Genomic DNA, 21,768 nt, shown 5'->3' with positions numbered 1-21,768 from the left:
TTTAATAAAAAAATAAAGCTCTATAGTTGAGAAGACCATTCGTTGTTACATATATGTTTTAATCATAATTTAAATTTTAAATATACGCATTGCATACATGCATATATGCTATTTATTATAATTATAAAAGAAAATAGATATAAATAAATAAATATAACCACTTTTAATTATTATAATATTATAGTTTCACTGATTACTCATTTTTTTTACCCTTCAAACATCATTATAAACCCCAATTATAACAAACTACGAATCGGAATAACAAATAACTAAATCTATAGTTTTTAATGCGTAGATATGTTATGAAATATTTAATAATTGAGAAAAACCACAGTTTATATTATAATACATGTTTTTATTGTAGTGTTACATCAATAAACATCGTCGCAAAAGCAATCATAATATCATGTATACGCTATGATAATTTCAGAGACTTCTTATATAACCACACATTGTGTAAGAAATGAGAAAAACATATAAATATGAGAAAAAATCAAAAAAAAAAAAAAAATAGTTTTTAGGAATAGGTACCTAGTATTTTATTTGTATCTGACGTCAAAAACGGCCAGAAATTCCAGATCGGATAGGATAAACACGCGATATACGATGGGACGAAATGCAATTTTTTCATATTATTATACATTATCTATGTAACGTCACTATGATAATAATAGCTTTCCGGGATCTATCGGAATTCATCGATTGACGTAGCGTGGTGTACACACTGTGTACAAATATGAAATTATATGCAAATCTTAAAATAATAATAATAATAATAATATAATAATAATAAAAGAACGTTGAGAAAACATAAGAAAAAATAATAATGTATACACAGTATAAAACAATTAAAAAACGATAATTATAAATTATGCATGTATTCATAATCTACGTAAGTATATTTTTTACGACCGAATCAATATCCAACGATTGTTTGTTCATCTGAGTCTGTTATCGTTTCGATAGTCCAATGGCACCGAGTTGTTGGCAGTAAATATGTAGGGGCTGCGAACCGTCGGACAGACGAAGTCCTTCATGATGAAGTCCATCGTGGTCTCCGATTTCGACCCGACGGGTTGCAGCATGTTGTTCCACAGCAAATTGGCAGCTAGAATTTGGAAAAAAACAGATGATTAATATAACTCGAGACTCGTGAGGTATGATTTATTTTAGTAATATATCGTATAATGAAGCGAATCAGTAGAATGTTAATACAATGTAGATTTGTGATGTTCAAAGTAGGTGTGGGTGGTATGCAATATTGTTTCAAAAGTCAATTAAAAAAAAAAAAAAATAAAATCAATTAAACTCATATCATCTTAAATGTCCTTGGTATGATATTATTATAGACTTATTATTTAAACATTTAGTTATAGATAGTTAAGTTTTATTATACTTTATAATAATAATTATTACTAAATAATAACTTATTGTACATTTTTATAAGTATAGGTACCTATAAAAAAACCACGCAATAATATATAATGAACAATAATTTAACATGTTTGCATTTGACGTCATAAAATACAGTTTAATAATCAAAACAATGCTGACTATTCCTGTAAGAAACCTAGAATTTATTTATTTTTAAATTGACTTTTTCAAATTTTACATTACACATTATTCGAACTCCGTGTATTTGGTTTTAACTAATCAAACTAATAATTATACAATATTTAGAAGATTGAAAGTGCAGAAAGTATAGTATATGGGTAATTTTGAAAATGTTCACAAAAAATATTAGGCGATATAAAAATGACAACAAAGTGAAGTCTGTAAACTTAAAAAAATATTAGCCTATATTATAATATATTATAAATATTATAAATATAATTATATTCATTTTTCAATGTACGTTGTTGATATTTAAATAAATTATTCATGGATTGAAAAAAAAGTCTACTAAACATAGGGACGGAAAAAAAGTTACTTGTTAGGAATAGCCAGCTAGTATAATGTAAATCTGCTCTTGTTTGCAAAACAAACCTTTAGCTTGTTCTGCTTTAATAAAAGTATATAATAATATACTTAATAATATAATAAAAAGTATGGTTTTAGATTAATATGAATCTACCCATACACAGTATATAAATCAGTAGTCTTTAGTATTATTTTTGGCTACCGATTTTAGTTATAATTAATATTTTATAAATTTCTTGTGTTAAAAAAAAAATGTTTGAATAAGTTTTACATTACTAAATATAAACTAATCTTTTATCGATTTACTATTGTTTTTATTATAATATTTATTTTATTTTATTTGAAAAATTTAAGTAAATGCATTTCAAATGAATATTTTTTTTTATTTACTAAGAGGGTTTTGTGACTTGATTTTGAATCTAAATTTAGTTGTGACCCACCAGTTGAAAACCACTGTTATAAACATATAATACTTTTATACACAATATACTACAAGAATGAAAAACATTGAACGTGTGCATATCCAATGAACTATGTACTAAACCCACCTAAAGCGTGTCCCTTTTGGCTGAAATGGAAACAATCGTAGGTAACGAACGATATGTCTATGACTTCTTCGAATTGTCGCTTTTTATCCAGCGGCGCATTGAACAGTTTGATGAAGGGTTGGATGACTACGGTGAAGTCTTCTTTTTTGTTGTATCGACCACTGTTGATCTAAAAAAAAAAAAAATGAGGACATTAAACATTTAAAAACGAATATGTGTATATACCTAAAGGTGAATAATATATCAATATGATATTAATATGTTTATGCAATTTTTTTTTTATTGTATTTTACTCATTTTTATCATATATTTATTTTTACTTTTTTAAAGAGTATTCAAGAAATTTTTTAGAGAATAATTACAGGCACATCGAAAGGTTTTTCATGGAATTAGGTCCCCATTATAAATATACAGTGATTATCTAATACGAGTACTTATAACAATAATTAATATCATTAATATTGTAATTTATTTGTAAATACTATTTTTTTAATTTTGTACGGTTACACTCTAAACGACCAATATTGAGTGAAATAATGATGGTTGTTAAACACTGGTGTTTTATATTTTTACAAGAATATTATAATGTACGAGTATATAGAATCTTTACACTAGAACACAATAAAAATGTGTAATAACTTATTTGAACAAATTTGATATTTTATGGTTTTATACTTTTGCAAACGGGTTTTAGGTTATAGTTTTTCCGGTTTTGGTTACTGTGTTAGAATATGAAAAACCAATATTTTAATAACTCTTAAAAGAAACTAACCAATATCTGTTCTGCAGTCTGATAATCTCGGACCATTTGCGTTATCTGATCCATTTCGTTTCCCTTTTGGTGGAAACAAGTACAAAAGAATCTGTGTAGCATATGGCACATGAACGACCTCTTCACACGAACGCTAACCGACACGTCTACACAAAAAAGATAAATTATTATTACAATGAATTTATTTATTATTATTAATACAATAAGACATTATTTCGAAAACGAAACGTTGCTATTTCTAATATTAGTATATACTAATACTAAATTATACAATATACATCATGCGTGGTCGTCCTTCTAAACGTATATAATGTGTACGAATTTATATTAGTGATTGGCATTATCATTCGAATAGTGATAAACGATCAACATTAATTTACAGTTTATAGAGCTTATTAGTTATTATTATGACGTAATAATCGCATTCGAAAAAAGTTTCATCCGTTGAACGTGGTGGGTGGTTTATAATACGTTTACTCCCAAGAAAAACACATAATAACACTACACGCCACACCAGAGTTGTAAAAGGAAGAGGAGTAAGAATATTGTTGTAAAATAATATATCAGTTGTAACTATGCGTGTCCAGTGTGCGGTGCTTCAATTAGAAATCATTTAGACCAAGAATATAATATATAATTACGTTATTGCTCGTATATAATATAATAGTTTTTTGTTTTATATATTATATACAAGCACTATGCCCATTATGTAATATCACCTTACCTAGTTACCTCCACAAGAATATTTATATATAATTATAGGGAGGTTATGTCCGGATATGGCACGTTTTATGTGAGAAATTAGTTTAAGAAACATATTACCTATATTATATTTCAAATTTCTGTTTTATACGGTATTACATGTATTCAAGTAAGAAAAAACTCTAGAAAAAGCCAGATATTTATATTATGTTATTAGAATAAACTTAAAAATGTCCAAGAGATATTAATAAGGATAATATTTAAAAGGGCACAGGTCCGTGAAAATTACAAATAACGCGATTGCCGATGAATTTCTAACTATTGCAACTCGTAGTATATTTTAGTTTATCTATTAATATTAATAAATTACGTGAGAAACATTATGTTTTAGCCGTTTGAATAATTTATTAGTTTCCTTCACTCGTGTATACTGCACATTACTACAGTACGTTAAAAACAATGATATTCTATTATATACCTATTATACGCGACACGAATACGTTTGCATTGACAGTGCGCGAGCGAAATGGCTTTCACTTTCGTTTCCGATCCAAGCTCTTTTGGAAGTTCATTTCGTATGCGTAACGCGTTTCGAGGTGACTTTATATCAACAATGTGTTATATTATGCCACCTCCGTCCGCGGTGAGACGATATCGCGATACAACAGTCCACTTTCCAGGCGCGATTGCAAAACGCCGACGACGCAGTGAAAATAGACGGAAGGTCATTGGATAGTGTCAAAATAAATAATTGTTTACGTCTGAACGCAATATAAGAAATAATAATAAGTATAATAACAATATCGTCAATCTACAGGATTGATGCATATCACCGTCATCGCCAACAAATAACGGTAATAATCGATCTCGTCAGTGATCTGCGCTTAATGACGACGAACAATGATAATTGAAAATTTGAACTTGGCGACCGTCAGGGTCATTTAATTATAGAAAACTGTTGTACCTTTTTATGAGGTTTGTCCTCATTCGAACATCTAATCGAGATTAAGTTTACCTACAATAGGGTGACCAGACGTCCCGTTTAAAACGGGATTGTCCCGTTTTTGGTCATCATGTCCCGTTGTCCCGACAAACTTCGAACGGGACGCTTTTTATCCCGTTTTTAGAAGATTGTCCCGTTTTAATCCCGTTTTTTCCATATTATAAATTATAATACTATGTTTGTGAAAAAAAATATCGATATATGAAACAAATATTAAACAGTTTTACTAGTATTTGTATTTAAAATTAGAAACCAAATTTATAAATAACAGATAACACTATAACAATTACGCTTACGATACACAATTATTATCTTTTATTATTATTGCATTATATTATATTATACTATTATACATGCATGACGTGAATACGGAACGACCCATCGACGGTCGTCCGCTATTTTTGTTTGTCAATTTTTACGAATATCTAGTATTGTCGATGCCTACAGTCAGCAGTCGAAATGGAGTTGTTATTTTGAATCGTTCAAAATTTTTCGATGGACTCAATTATTAGATATTCCGGTTTGAATAGACGTTAAAGAAAGTATTCAATATTTATTTTAAAATAAAAAATTCAACCTGGATGAGGATAAGTTATTTGATGAATCTAATTATGTAATTCATGTGATACAAGTTTAAAAATCTTAGAATGGAAAAATTTTTCAAAAAAAGTGACAGAAAAATGGCGTGGTGTATTTTAAATTCTATAAAAAAATCAATTTTTTTTTAACACCTTTTTAACAATTATTTGGTTATTCTTGGAACAAATGCATTTGTAGAAAGAATATTTTCAATAACAAATGTATTGTGGACAATTGAAAAAACTGTTTTAATGTAGAAACCATTATATCAATAATTATTAAAAAACAGCACTTTAACTTGTTCACAATTTCATAAATTCCTTTTGAACTACCCAAAATTGTTAAATTCGATAAGTTCTTCAGAAAATATGAAAACATAGTAGAAAATGTGGAAGAAGGATTATCAAAATCACGAATAATGAAGAAAGCTGATGTTTTAAATTTCCTAATTTTTGTTAAGAAAAAAATGTATCAGTATTGGTAACAACGTATAAATTGTTTAATTGTTTAAAAAATTATAACATTTTAACACTTTTATTATTATGCTATTTACTCAAAAAATGGTAAATTAATAAGAAAATAATTGTTTATGATACGACTTAAATTTGTATTTTTACTATATACAGCTTATTATGTATGAATTTATATAGAACAGTTTTTTTTTTGGAGGAGGGAGGGGTGCTGGGGAGGAAGAAACAAATGTCCCGTTTTTTTATTTTCTTAATATGGTCACCCTAACCTACAACATTATGCTGCTAACAATGTATAAACATATTATTTATGTTGGTCTATCGTGTCTAATCGTATAACTATGATGATTTATAGAATTAAAGCGAGAGAAAGAGATCCGAAAATGACTTTTGAAAACAGCGATATTTGACCATATTATTATAATAAAGATCAATAATTTAACCCTCATAGCCGCTAATATAAATAGTATAATATTATGACTATATTGTTTTAGCTCATCGTTAAGATTCCATAAGATTTACAAAATTATTTCCTAGTGAAACGATACGATTGGAAGAAGACCATATTTTTCTATTATGATTGTTGCTATGGTAAATCACAAAATTGTCCTTGTGCACTATGTTTATATTAGAAATAAAAGTTGGAACACTACTTAAAACTTTGATGTCTGGCCACGAACTACGTCCGTCGCACCGTCGTTCGTAACGTTCGAACGACACTCATGCATCGTTCCCTGACGGTATATATTAATATTATACAGTATCATGTACTAAATGGAATAGCGTTTTGACGTCGAATTTATTAAGCGAATAATTTTAAAGGCCGATCCGAAAAAAAAGGTAAAACATGATGGGCAGAGTACACCAGGGTTAACGTTAGATATGATTACCGTAACCCGATCCCATTAATAATAATTAAATTAAAATATAATATACCCAGAGTCTGAACGTTGTATAACAACACTCGCGGCGAATTAACGAACCACTATGGTAAAGATGATAGTGCATTTTTTTTCATATATTCCGTGGGGTCTGAATCGTGAAAGTGAATTGGCGCGACTCTCATTCATAACGAGCGTATAATCAACACACACACACATATATATATATATATATATATATAAGTACATATAGGTAGGTATGTCTGGCGCGAACGATCCGTTCGACTAACCGGGTTTACGGTATAATATGTGTCGCGATCGTGCGGTATCCCCTCCGCCCCGGGAACACGTATATTCACTGTTACCCTATCGGCGCTTTAACCTTGCTGTTCATATAGGCACGTCAAATACGTGTAGCAGTGAACGCCGTTTTCACTTCCTACAGCTGATGACGGATGCAATAGTTATAATTCAACCGATAAAACCTGGTAAGCACATTGTTATACCTCATCGAACAGAGTTGAGATGATAAAAAAAAAATATTTAGATTTCTTAAGTTTGATCCAAGTTTACTAGCTTTTTTCTATGCACACTATTTCAACAGCAATGGACTGCCAGGCGAGGATGAATTTAGAAACGGAATGTTGTTGTACGCCGACAACCTATATTTTATAAGTCTGTTAAATACTACCACAGGGATTTGATTCGAAATTAACACTTCTATAATATATGCTAAGACTATACGATTTTTGACCAATGATAATAGTAATATTATTGACGCACGTTACTGTATACCTACAATCTAAATACACGACGTAATTATAATATTATGTCAAATGCATATCTTAATAACACACCTAGGACAGGCACAAGGTTCACGAACGTCCTGGGAAGATTGGCTTGGAGGTAGTCCAACGCTTTTTGAAGTTTCTTGCTGTGCTGTAAAGGAGTCGTGCCGTCCTTATCGTAACACTGTCCCGAACACAAGTCGTTGGCCCCGAAAAACATGGTTATCAACTGTACGCGAGGAAAACAAAAAGACATTTTTAATCATACATACCGTATTATAATATAAAAAATAATTAATATACATGTAGGTAAATATACCTGCATTGGTACCTACGTTGATGACAGCGCTAAATTAATGATGTTTAAATAACGTGTTAATTATGACGCATTATATATATATTATATATTAGGTCTGGCACTCCAAATATAAAAAACATTAAATTTAGAGGTGTGTCGAATTGCGCCTTATTGATTGTGAAGTAGGAGTAGTAGTAGTAGTAAGAAGTAAATAGATTTTTTTTAGTATGCTGTGTTCGGACTATTATATTATGCACGAATATCATGTTATTACCTTCCAGTCGTTTTTGAAGTCGACGTCCGGGTCTTTTTTCATCTTCTTCACCAAGAACTGCGCTTGTCTGTACGCGTCGAAGTCGGCCGACACGGGGAAAGCGACGTTCATGTGAGAGTTGGGCGCGAGAAATTCGCCTTTTCCCACGGAATAGCCCTTCAGCCCGGGGTTGAATTCCTTGAGAATATTAGGCAACGTCAGGTAGTTCCGCCACGTAGCTTCGCCGCCTGCGGGTTAGGTATTATTATATACAAACGCAATTGGTAAGTAAGTGTTATACACGAATATATCGATATTATTATCATCGTAGACCTATAGAAGTGTATATACGAAAAAAATATAAGTTAAACCGTGACAAACACGTCATTATTAATTATCATAAAGACGTTTCGAAATGGAAAATACGTATTTTACACGGGGACGAATCATTTTAAACTCTACAATAATATGTATTCATATTTCATATATAATATTTACATTTACGGCCAATAATGCAATTTACCTATTCATCATACAAGATATCGGATACTGCAGGTATGATGACATCATGGAAACACATGGAATTTTAAAAAAATAAACTCTACCCAAAACTAATAAATATATTCTAAACATAAATTATCTCTAAGTTTTCGATGACTACAATAACATGTTTAATACTATTATATATATTTATATATATAATATATTATACATACACTCTTTTTGCTTACAATGAACAGTTTGAAATTAAATTTTGGATCCTGTAAGATCTACCAAAGGTATGAACATTTTGATTTTTGACTGCAATTGGCACACCTAAACCAAGATAAAAGTTCGAATAAATTGTGATTTGTCTGTGGTAATCGAAACGAAAATCGCACAATCAACGTAACAAACGAATTCAGACACCTAAAGGCCCCAATTCTAAACATACAAAACTTATTATGCATTAACTTAAATCCAACTGTATTTATATAATATATCTCAGTCACGCACTCATAGGTACTCATAGGTAACATATAAGGCTACAGAATAACTCATAAGTTAAAATTTCAATATCAATTAGGTATAGCCGGGTATAAGTATGAATGAAAGTTAGTTGCAATCGTTTGGTAAACGTTTCTAACGTTTCTAACGCAAAAAACGATATAAACCTTATAAATACTGTAAAAATTATTTCTAAATTATTTAAAACACGATCTACTTTTAATTGAGTCAAAACACTATAATTTAAAATATATTGTATTCATGTTATCATGTTTATGACATACATGTATCGAGTATATTATATTATGTTTAATGTGTATTATCCATACCTGCTGCCCAAGACACTCCTCTATACTCGATCAACGTTCCCATAGCGAACTCTTCGAGCGCGCCATTTCCGGCCACCAGACTGTCCCCCATTGCACCCACCACGTCAATGTCACCGGGCCGGAGTCTGTGCACGCTGGTCGGCCGAACGGAGCTTCTGCCGAGTCCCGGAGACGTCATGTTCTTACACGGGAACGGCATCGATCCTGGAAACGACGGTTGTCTCCTAATTCCCGTGGGCCCGGGTGTCATGACAATGTCTTCGCTCACGGCCGGTGTCTGCAAGAGTAAATGGAAATTACTAACTGCAATTAACGAAATAACCGTTTTACGCATCCAGAAGTCTGTATAATATATCGATAGTCGATAACGAGTAAATTAAATGCATTTGAAATATAAATGCTGTTTTAATGATGATAACAAATTTTGAATTAGTCGCTATTTGTTTTTTTTACTAGTGCCTGATTTTTCTATACTGCAGATTTCCATGAAATATAAAGTTATTCAGTCGATATACAAAAAGTTAAATTCGGCTAGAAGCGATGCGTGCATCCGAATTGCATGCCAAAAAAAAAAAACATAAATTGGGATGTCCGAATTGCATGCCATCTCTTGAAAGGGTCTGTCTGAATTGCATGCCATCAGATTATCAGGTATTAGCAATAGTTTATTTACTATACACTTATTATACTCGTATTAGGTATAACTTGAACTTTTTTTTTGAACTTTTTTAATTTAACTTACTTTTCCACTGTAAGAACGGGCTTTTGTTTCATTTAGTTTAGTATAATAAAGTGAATATATTTTACATTTGTACATGATATATTTTAAATAAATAATTAAAATAATAATTTACAGTTTTTAAATAAACAATTATAATAATAATTTAAAATTTGGTCAAATTTTTTAAAAAAAAAATAATTAAAATAATAATATACAATTTGGTCCAATTTTTGAAATAAATAATTATAATAATAATAATAAAAAATTTATTTGGATGTCGGCAACACAATATTTGCCAACTTTTTTACAAATGGAATTTTACAAATTTCATTATTTTGAAATTGCGTCATCATTGAACTTTAAATTTTTCTTTTCCCAATATTTATAGACGTCTATTATTTAAATTTGAACTATACCTTTTTATATTTATATATCACATTGTACTTGTTTTAAAACATCAATTAAACATAAATTAGAAAAGTTCAAAAAAAAGTTTAAGTTATACCTAATATAACAAGTGCATAATAAATAAGCTATTGCTGATACACGGCATGCAATTCGGACAACCCCCTTTATGAGGTGGCATGCAATTCGGACAAACCCCTTTAAGAAATCGCATGCAATTCGGAAAATTTTTTTTTTTTTTGGTATGCAATTTGGAAGCAGCCGAAGCGTTAGCTCTCCTAACGTTCTTGTTAATTGTCATCATGGTTATGTGGCACTGGAATGACTGATTTTGTTGAATTAAGTTAACGTTGTTTTATTAGAAATTAATACATTTGCTAAAATTTGATTTCTTCTTATACATATAATCGAACTAACGGAGAAAAAAAAACATTGATGGAAATGTGCATTGCAGAACTTTCTGTATGTACTTCTATACTGTTTAAACCAATGTAATATAATATACATAATGTTATATTTTATATATAAGCGTACCATTCGGACGTTCCTGCCATTGTTTCTTCTGTTGGGCAAAAGCTGTTGGTAAGTCAGCTTTTGGGCGGTGCACCACGCGACCGCGCAGAAATATATCAAGACGTAGCTATTGGTCAACATCGTTTCGTTTGATGGCGTCGTTCATCGTGGGTCACTTTTCTTGTAAGTCCATTTTCTAACCGAACTATAACAAATTAAACGACAATTCAGTTAAAAATAATAATAATAATAAACTACTTATTATATTACCTATATATTGATAATAATCACTTAATACATTATTAAAACTGCGTTCGACTTAGCAGCGACCACTAAGTCTGTGTCTCGCTTATTATCATAATAAAAATATAGAATTGTGATTTACTGAATATAATAAATAATAATACTATATAAAGCGTATTCAACTTTTGATACGATTGCGGTTTAACGAGCACAATAGCGTATTTATTATGTCATGTGCGTCGCACGTTTCAAACTTTATTTCGGTCTCTTTCGTCTTAGATAGAAAACTGATGACTGGAGTGGAATAATTTATTATATGTGTCAAGTTTATGTTATTACACACTATACACATAATTGTCGCATGTGGGTGATTATGCGCGTGTTACCTCTCCGGTTAAATATATAATTATCTCAGCGAACGCCGTCGTCGCCGTGTTTCGTCACGGCTGCCGGTAGTATAACATTATTATTATGTATTGTGTTGTATTTATTTAGTTGTGAAAGATGAGTTTACTCTCCGTTTCTTTTGTACACGGTCGATAAGTGTCGATCCGATACTAAAAATTTTAAAAAATACAATAAATAAAATCATGAAAATAATACATAGCACGCCGGCGTGTAGCTGTTCAGATTGTTGCCAAATAATTACGTTTAATTGTGTCGCAGTCGTCGTGAAATCCACACTCGTGCGTTATTATAACGAGAAAACACATTATTTTATTTTATTTTATAATATATTACTTATAATACAGGAACAACGCGGACTCGAAGTGAGGAGACAAAAGACGACTGCGTAACGTGCTTCCCACTTGGTTCGTTCCAAATACTGATTCCATTCGCGTATTCGTAATTCGTATAGCCTATATTCGTATATTCTACATTATTACATTATCATACCATTTTGGCGTCGCATATTCGGTCGTCACTTGTGCGTTATAATCAGTGTTTATACATTTTTATATGACGAAAGAAAAAATTGTCAAAAAACTGTTATCTGTCAAAAGTCACAGTCGGGTTAGGTTATTGATTTTAAGTTTTTTTTTTTTTCATAAAAAATAAAAAATGAGTACACAATAGTTCTTAAAAATGTATTTATTTTAAAGTTCATCATAGCCAATTCATAGGATAAAATGGATGATTTAAGACATCCTCTCTAACACACTTTCAATGAAGAAGTTGGACTATTTTATCCCTAAAATAATAAGAGCACTTCACAGAATACGTTATTTTATCGTCAACAAATAATGCATTTTCATTCCATTCTCAAAAATACTGTACCTTAATTTTTATAATGTTAAAATAGCTGTTATTATAATAACCACGCCGTATCTTTTATTTTAATACTCTTTGGACACGTTTGAAATCCCAAAAAATATTTGGGCAAAATCCTGTGCAAATCGTTCAAAACTTGTGGTTTCCCATATGCACTATATAAAATATATATCTCGACTAATAATATTTGTGTTAGCCGACTATCTATTTATCGTTTTCAATTGTTTTTTGTCAAAATGAAAGAGTATTTTGTTTAGTAAATAAACCTGAACCGTCTTATATTAACTTATTAAACTTTGTCATATATAATATATGATAATTTGTGTACACAATTTAACATTTATATAGAATGCAGCTTTATTAGCTTAAATAATAAAAACATATAAAATTATTTCCAATTATAAAACTATTTAATGATCTATAACTAATGTCAACCTTATATATAAACAAAAAAATATTCAATTTTTGTGAAAAAATGAAGCTACAAACCTACCCAATGTCTCAAGAAATCTATTGATATAACTTTTATTGAAAATGGTCTAGTACTCTAGAAGTTTAATGTCTTAAGAATATTTATGTGTATATATATATATATATATATAGAATATAGATAATATTTGGTTAGAATTTGTCGTGTACCCACTGTAATACACGTAGCATTGTCGTATTTCGTCCGAACCGGTCTGCGTACATGTATTAAACCTCACTGGGTTATGTATACCTATTACTTGTACAGCAATATAACGTTTATAGGCATACATATCAATGGTTGAATGGCACATTAATCGAGTTCCGTTAAGTGTTGTCGAAGATACATAGAAAAAAAAATGAAAAAAAAACACGTTCACTTGTCAAACGTCGCGTACCGCCACCGCCGTCGGGGTCGAGATTCGCACGCATGCAGAAAACCGCAAGCTTTCTAATAAGTTTTCTAAGGTCGTAAAAATAAACAAAACACGTCGATTGTCATTAATACATAGTCGGACTATCGGATACGAAACCTGAGAGCCCCTCGGGCCCGGAGACGTTGACGAACGTATACAATATTACATACATTATACAGAGTGACGATTTGTTTTTTGTCGTCAATTGGGTAGGATAATATTATTACATTTATTTAATGTTTTCGGATTTTTAGGATAAAAGTTTCATTATACATATTATTACGTCATCATTATCGAATCATAAGACTAACAATTTTGTAAAACCTACAATTTACGACAATGACGAAAAATAATCATCCTATATCAAGAGTGCACTGTAGTAGATACGCAGTAAACCATAATAGTTCACTGAAATAACAGTGATAAATATAATACTATTATAACGGTCACAACCGCTGAATCTCCTAATTAGATTTCATTGTATATATCTACCAATTACTATTATACGTATACATATTATATATAATACGCCAACCATTAAACAAACCTCAAATATAAAAATACATCAATATGCCCAAAACAAATTACGTGAGCTGCAAAAAAAAGTGCACGTGAGAATCTAAGTATGTAGGTATACAGTATGTGGTTATAGTATATATAATAATCATTATCACGGGAGTGTGTCTGCTGTTACTAATACGTAACAGCGGCGGTTATCTTCCGTCTGGCGGCCGCGTTGGCTGCGACGACAAACGACGACAATGTCAATCATTCTATTCGGGCCCCGCGGGTATGGTATCTCCACACAAGCATCTATTATACGTTAACTGTGGTTCTCATACTTTTTTTTTACAGAGCCCTCGAGTTTCTGGAAAAAACTAGGAAACCCCGCAAATCAAGAATATTATGATTTTAAATCAAATATATTACTAAATAAATAAATCATGATGATTATTACAATATTTAAATTAGTCACATTATATACGTCTAATAAAAGTGAATCTGACTTCATTTGAAAGTTCCATGACCCACGAATAGTTTAATCAGTCCAGCAGAATTCTAGGACTCCATGGATCTGCACAGTTTGAGAACAACTAATATACATCGTTATACAGTATATACTATATTATGTATTATTAAATAATGATAAAGATCACCGCACGAAATTTTAATAACAATTGAAGCTTTGATAACGCATCAAAATTTGTTCACCGGAAACTTTAAAATCATGGTAGTGAATATAATAATAATAATAATAATAATATTATAATGGAACGATTTATTCGAGTTTTCCAATTCCACAATTAGCCAACGTCTGACCGACAAATTCCTTACATGTATAAATTCAAACAAATAAAGTAAAATAAGTAAAAAATACTACAGATACTTTTTGAATTTTCCAATTTACGTCGTATCCATATATTCTATATGACGTATTTACCTAAGCGCTATATGTGCATGTCACAAGATTATAACCGCATTACATTACAATACGTGTGCATATATAACGCATCGGATCAGAAACAGGATTTTCATTCCCCTGTCGAATTTGCCGGAAGTGGAATCGGTATGTACATACACAAACAGGCCATAAATATTATCGAACCGATACTTTCCAAACGTGAACATATTTTAGTAAGGCCAAATAATATATTAATGCGCGAAAATATTATGGCGGCACACGCGTACAATATTATCATATTATACGCGCGCTCGCACACGTCGAAAATACAATTATAATTATGGTTTTAATGCATAGTATAGCCTGTGGCAAATACTATACAATATACATCACATATTATAACTATAAACGCGAATTCGTATGCTTGAGCAACTGCAGTAGCAGACAACATTTACAGCGTTAATACTATATATTATTTCGATCGATTTTTTAACAAGAGATTATTATTATTATTATTATTACGATTCCATCGATATCGAAAATAAAAACGTATGCAAATATGATGTTAGGTGTTAAAATAACTTTGAACATTATGCGCGAGTCTGGTTTTTATTGTATATAATCAGAAATAGAATATCTCTCCACGTGTACTTCTATAACGGGTTGTACTAAACGCTCTTCGATTGCAACATTTCGGCCGCATCATTAAATGTTATAACGTCTTCGACTGAATAAATAAACGCTTTCCACTACGACTCGCATGGTATTACTCACCCATTTACATCGATACATTTAAGTTTGATCCGGCGCAATGTGAGTTTCTTTTTTAGTTCCAATTTATGTCCCATCATTAATAATTTTAACATCTATTTTAGTACTGACTTACTCAAAGCTACCATAGTTTTAACTCTGTCGAATTACAATTAAAATTACCTATAACAACGTTTTTCAATAAACTCTACAGTAGTTAAGTTGGGGCCATATTATGAAAAAAAATAAGTTGAAATGATTTTTATTAGCGATGCTTGGGGTGCAATCTACGTGTATTTATATTTTATACAATTTACCAAAAGTGTATATCCAAGTTAAATTGGCTCATACATTTGACAGTTTAGTTAAAATATATTATGTAAATATATTATGGTATTATTGGTATTAATCGTTGATGTCTACTGCTCCAGTAAATTTTTATAGTATTTTACTCGAGTGAATCTATGTTTTCTACAATAATATAATATTATGCTTTTGAAATATTTAAATTTAAACTATGAAAATAAAACACACAAGTATTATAATTATAAGATGATATAAATCATAAATGCAATACGTACCTATACATAATTGATATGCAACGTATAATAGATCACATCGCGTTATTTGTGTCATAAATTCATACGTTACATATACTTATATAATATGTATAATGTTAATGTAAATGCACAAACGAAACTCGCTAAACTTGTTGAAAATAGATGCATAATATACATAATATATTTACGAATTCGGTTGTCCGGCGTATGTTTAATATTGTATCGGAATGTGTAGTGTAATTATTATGGAGTGTTAATTTATGCAAACGACGTTATGCGACGTACCTATACGTTTGGAAAGTTCTGCGCCACGAACTCCCGAAAACATCGCGACGCGAAGTATGGCCCGGGGGTAGCGAGGAATTTAATAATTTATTATTCGCGGGTGTACGGTTTATCACGAAAATTATAATTATTATAGTAATAATATTAACTTCATCACGTTGCTGCAGCAGCGATACCATACTGAATATTATACGGTATTTAACATTTATTTACCATAGTTCGAGACTACCGCACGTTGACGGCCGTCATAAACCTTTAAAATTCTCGCTAGCTATACCTACCCACTTGTACGTACGTGTATTAGATGCTCGTCGGGTATTATTATGTACCTACGACGTCCGACCGGTTGGTCTGTTCAGAATAATAATAATAATTGTGATAATTTGTCGGATCGCGGTTATATAAACGATGACCCGGCGAAACCAGATCACCGCGTCGCCGACATACACACATTATATTATAGGTAAAATATATATATTAAATAGGTATATCTATATGCACGCCGCCACCGCACAGCATATTATATATTATAACATACATGTGTAAGAAAAGCAGTTATTGTATAATTGCACGCGTTTACCGGTAAATTCGCATATATGAAATCGTAAATAAATATATATTTTTTTGTGTCTGCACTCGCGTTGAGCAATACGCCGTAATCGAACGCAAACTCGATTTGATCATAGCCGATGCGTGTAATTATACGATTGTCATTATTATTATATTTTATTATATTACACGCCAGCAAAAGCGGTGGGTATTCTCTACGATGACCAAAACGAAAAGGCGACATTATCACAAAATTGTCGCGTCCATACAGCACGCCCGATCGCATTTTAAAATACGCGCATAATTTGACGGTTTTAAGATATAGGTACAGTGCGCAGATCGAAAATAATAATTACAATAATAGTAAAGAAAAAACCGGAATATAAGAAATAATGTGTGATTTTCATTTTTTCACTTTCTATCCGGTTGTCCGACGAATTATAATATTACATCTGACTCAGCTCTACCATGGCAGATGGTCATGGCGATTATCCTATAGGGTTCTTATTCGCCGCCAAACGATGATCAATGATCAATATATTATATTTCCCTTTACATCGATCGTGCGAGGGGGGCTCGTGAGGAACTGAAGAAAAAACGGGTTTTGGCTGGCTATATGCGTATAATGGTGAGTCTCCATATTATGCTCCGTCCGCCGCTGCAGCTATATATTATGTTATGGTGGTGCATATATCATGCATGTTATATTATTTTTAGTTTCAACATTTTATCCACCGAAACCGGTTCGTTCGAATGATTAAAAATCGAGAGTATTACATAGTAGATTGTTAGAGAAAAAAAAAATCGGAAACGAAGGGAAACTAAAAAATAAAAAATATTGATTCCCACGCCTAACTTTATAATAACGTATCGATAATAGTGGTTGTTAACATCGCATAACCATAAATATATTAAAAGTTCGAAGACTTTTAAGTCGTAACCATCATCGTTGACCCATCGACATATGTCTATCCCGTATTCATGATAAATGTTATATTAGTAGGTGTGGTAAAGGAATTTTCAGATTCCTGATTGCGGAAGACTTTTCGTTTTTCACGTTTTTACACACCCGTATAAACATATAAATTACACAAAAAAAAAAATGCATCATACGACTGTTATACGGCTCGGCCAATCGATTTAAAAATAATAATAAATCATTACATTATTATGGACTGTGGTGTACTGCGGATTATGAACATTATATCGGCGGTCATGACATATTAACAATTTATTGTATACGCGGCGCGCATAATATAATAACGCATTCTTTATGTAATAATTAAATTAAAATACAATTTTACATTAGAAAGGTTACGCGCACTTTGTGTGTGTTATATTGCCGGCGATTCTCGATACCGATTTGCACTCGCGATTTCTATTACAGCGGATCTTGATAACTGCATTATTATATTGTTGTATAGTTGCGCGATTTCCCACGGACGTGATTTGGCACGGCAATACGTAGTTGCATATTCGATAATAATTTATTGTAACGATAAAAAACCGCTGTACCGCTTAAACACCGAAGGATAAGACGTATACATGTTGCACATTGTATCATCAGCACTCGACGGTACATTACGACCGCATAGACGAAGGAACAAACTTATTTTCGAAACAGAATATGAGTCGTACACGCCAACAGAAAACGAAAAAATAGTAAGATAATTTTTGTGGAAATCGAAATGGTAATAACTTATAGCGTACAAAAGAACGGTTATTGTCTGACTAATTAAAAACCTTATATACACTCCGGAGCTGCACGATCCGAGTGTGCATGCAATCATGAGATGCGATTTGAAAATCATTCGCAACGACGACAACGATACAGTAATATACTAATATTATGTTACGCGAAAGAGACGATCATATTTTATTTTATTGTGATACACACATATCGGAAAAACAATAAGTACGGGTGGTAAAAATTAAATAAGTATAAATGTACGAAAACCGCTGTGCGAGTACTTACCAGATCGAGATCGAAGCCGGTCATGACGCGTGGTCCCCGCAATGAGAGTCGAACGGTAAATAACGTCGTCGGCGAAGAGATAGCGGCGCACAGGTAACAGATACTATAACAGACTCGTACTCACACTCACAGATATTCCGGTCGGGCGGGATGGGTGAAGGGGCGGCGTCGACGGACTTTTATGGTACGCAGAGGGGCCGAGAGTGTGCGCGTGCGCCAGTCGCCCAACGCCGGCCGGTTAGTCTGCAGAATGGTCGGACGGGCAATTATTACGAGCGAGTAAAAAAATTACCTTCATCATTATTATTATTATATAGAAATAATCATGATAAATGACGATAAAACATTTATGATAATAAAAAATAATGGCTTATAAATCCGCCGCCGCCGAACCGGGTCGTCGCGTCTGCGACATCGGCGGTTGCGGGCTAACCGCATTTTCGACCCGCGGGGTGCGGTTCGACCAGGCGCGCGCGTACACTCGCAGAACTTCCGGTAATCCGATAAAGGATAAATCGTGTTTGAGCGTCGCCCGACTCGAGGAGAGGAATTTGTTTTACACACTGACACACGCATGATACGGGTTACAACTTTTCTCGTTCGAGCCGTAACGTTCACAGCTCAAAATTTAGTACCGACAACCACAAGTACATCGTTGAAATATACCACGAATGCCGAAGACCAAAAATAAAAACACAAATTATAACCATTTATCTCAATTCGATATTTTCTCAAAATATTGTGTAAAAAGAGTATCACGTGGTATTAACAAATTAATAATTAAAATCGTGAATGGGTCATGGATAATATTATTAAAGTAAACATAACATTATGATATGTATAAGTTGACGGCAATCATTATTCTTGCGTCGTTAACGACGCGTGGTACCAATATTAAAATGTGTTACTTAACGTCCACCGAATATGTTATCATCCGCGAGAGGAATGAAGTTGACGCAATAACTATATACGATTTAAACCAGTTAAGTCTTTACTATAACTAACTAGACGATGTTAAAAAAGTTGTAAAACGTATTAATTCTAAAAACTTTCGCTAAATAATCCGAGTATAATATGCTGGCCATAATGTTATCGCAACGTGAAGGTCCGTCTCCAAAGTGGCTGTATGTAATGAGACTCGAGATGATAGAAAATAAAGTATCGAAATATAACAACTAAATGAGGTTATAGTTATCGATCTGATTACTTATGTGTTAAAAAAAGTATTACCTTAATACAATGAAATTGTATTAGCTTTTTAAAATCCGATCATAAAAAAACGTAACTGATGAGACGGGTTCACATAGCGCAATTATTCATATTTTATTATATCTTTTTCTAAAAACGTTAAAAACACATAGTATAGGCATGTTGTGGTGTTGGAATCCTGGAATGCGTTTAATCGGTACCACGAATCGACTACCCGGGTAATCCCCACAAATAAAATACCAAAATATATTGAATTAATATAAAAATGTTATATATTTCGTAATATAATTCGTAGTATCGTAGTATATTAAATTAATTTAAAAATATGTTATTCCTATGCATTTAGATTAAAAACACAACAATTAGGTAACAGTCCAAATAACGGACACTTCGATAACTGGAATTTTGACAGTTTGTCCATCAGCCGATATTACCGCGAGTGCGCAAATGTAAAGTGCAAATGAAAATTATTTTCAACTGACACTATTCATAAGTTCTAAGAATTCTAAGATAAGGCGCTGCTACCGCGAATTAATATACATTTTATTTTAATAAAATTCGTGGCTGCTACTACACGATATGAAAAAAGTTCACTACTACCAACCTTATTTGTAAACACAAACTTGTAGGGCGCTATACAACGTTATTTTTGTAGTAAAATAAATTTAATTAATTAATAAACTAATTAATACCCAACACTATATGTAGGCTTATTTGATCAGAAATTACATCTTAGACGCTACCTACCTTTAAATCTACCCGTGACACTGTAATTTAAATTTTTTTCATCCATGATTTAGCGACTTGAGTACACTACGTGCCTGCTATATAAATATAATACCTACGTATACGTCATTTCGGTATTTTCTTTGGGAGTTTACATTATTTGCTAAAATTATAATGCGTATCTTCTTTATTTTAGAGTAGAATACAATTTAAATGTTTTTTTGCAGACTAGAAAGTGTAAATGATTTGAAAACAATAACAGTAATGTTCAAAGTATAGCAACATTTACAATAAGAAATTATCGCGACACTCCACAATTATTATAACGCAGTGTCAAATAGCAAAAATACGTAATAACGTACAATATTGTATATTCAAATTCGACTACTGTAATATCCACTAAAACCATATTATAATAATGTTATTACTTATTATGTTATGTATAGGCGCTTACCAATTAGTTTTTGACTGGCACTGCATATTATCGTTGTCTCGGTCACGTACTACGGACAAGTGTGTTCTGCGAATGATTATTGCTTAATATTATTGCGGTTTTATTTTAAATTGAAATCTGATAAAAGACGATTTTGAACGCGAAAACGATAAAAATTCGAAACGAATATAACATAATATTATAATGTTAGGTACGACTTTAATGTGGACGGGTTATTCGTACTCACGGGCTATATATATACCTATATATAGGCACAGCCGTATAAATTTGCGACATGCACCCTTCGCTGT

The 21,768-nt window shown here is 31.8% G+C and overlaps 1 protein-coding gene across 2 annotated transcripts; it reads right to left on the bottom strand.

The window, feature by feature from the left end:
- Positions 1–334: 334 nt before the first annotated feature.
- On the bottom strand, positions 335–21,495 carry LOC114124501 (phospholipase B1, membrane-associated-like). Of its 2 annotated transcripts, none has more exons than XM_050203434.1 (8): positions 21,479–21,495; positions 11,191–11,374; positions 9,531–9,807; positions 8,236–8,462; positions 7,733–7,892; positions 3,241–3,386; positions 2,469–2,637; positions 335–1,108 (listed from the first exon to the last, which is right to left on the bottom strand). In XM_050203434.1, exons 2-8 carry the CDS (start codon positions 11,308–11,310, stop codon positions 939–941), a joined length of 1,269 nt encoding a protein of 422 aa, XP_050059391.1. In that variant the 5' UTR covers positions 11,311–11,374; positions 21,479–21,495; the 3' UTR covers positions 335–938. The 2 variants fall into 2 exon arrangements, with proteins under 2 accessions (XP_050059391.1, XP_027843561.1); XM_027987760.2 differs by lacking the exon at positions 21,479–21,495 and adding an exon at positions 19,090–19,248.
- Between the last annotated feature and the right edge of the window lie 273 nt (positions 21,496–21,768).

The sequence above is a fragment of the Aphis gossypii genome, chromosome 3, assembly GCF_020184175.1.
Source record: "Aphis gossypii isolate Hap1 chromosome 3, ASM2018417v2, whole genome shotgun sequence".
NCBI classification, from domain to species: domain Eukaryota; kingdom Metazoa; phylum Arthropoda; class Insecta; order Hemiptera; family Aphididae; genus Aphis; species Aphis gossypii.
The sequence above is the reverse complement of the archived record's forward strand: the minus strand, read 5'-3'. Positions and strand labels throughout refer to the sequence as shown.

Bases quoted from the DNA above. Each gene is read 5' to 3' on its own strand.
- LOC114124501 (XM_050203434.1), bottom strand. From the start codon at position 11,310: ATGTTGACCAATAGCTACGTCTTGATATATTTCTGCGCGGTCGCGTGG. The intron at 8,463-9,530 runs GTATGGATAATA...CCTAACCCGCAG, and splicing joins AGGAGTGTCTTGGGCAGCAG to GCGGCGAAGCTACGTGGCGG. The intron at 3,387-7,732 runs GTGTGTTATTAA...TTTTTTGTGTAG, and splicing joins GAACCTTGTGCCTGTCCTAG to ACGTGTCGGTTAGCGTTCGT.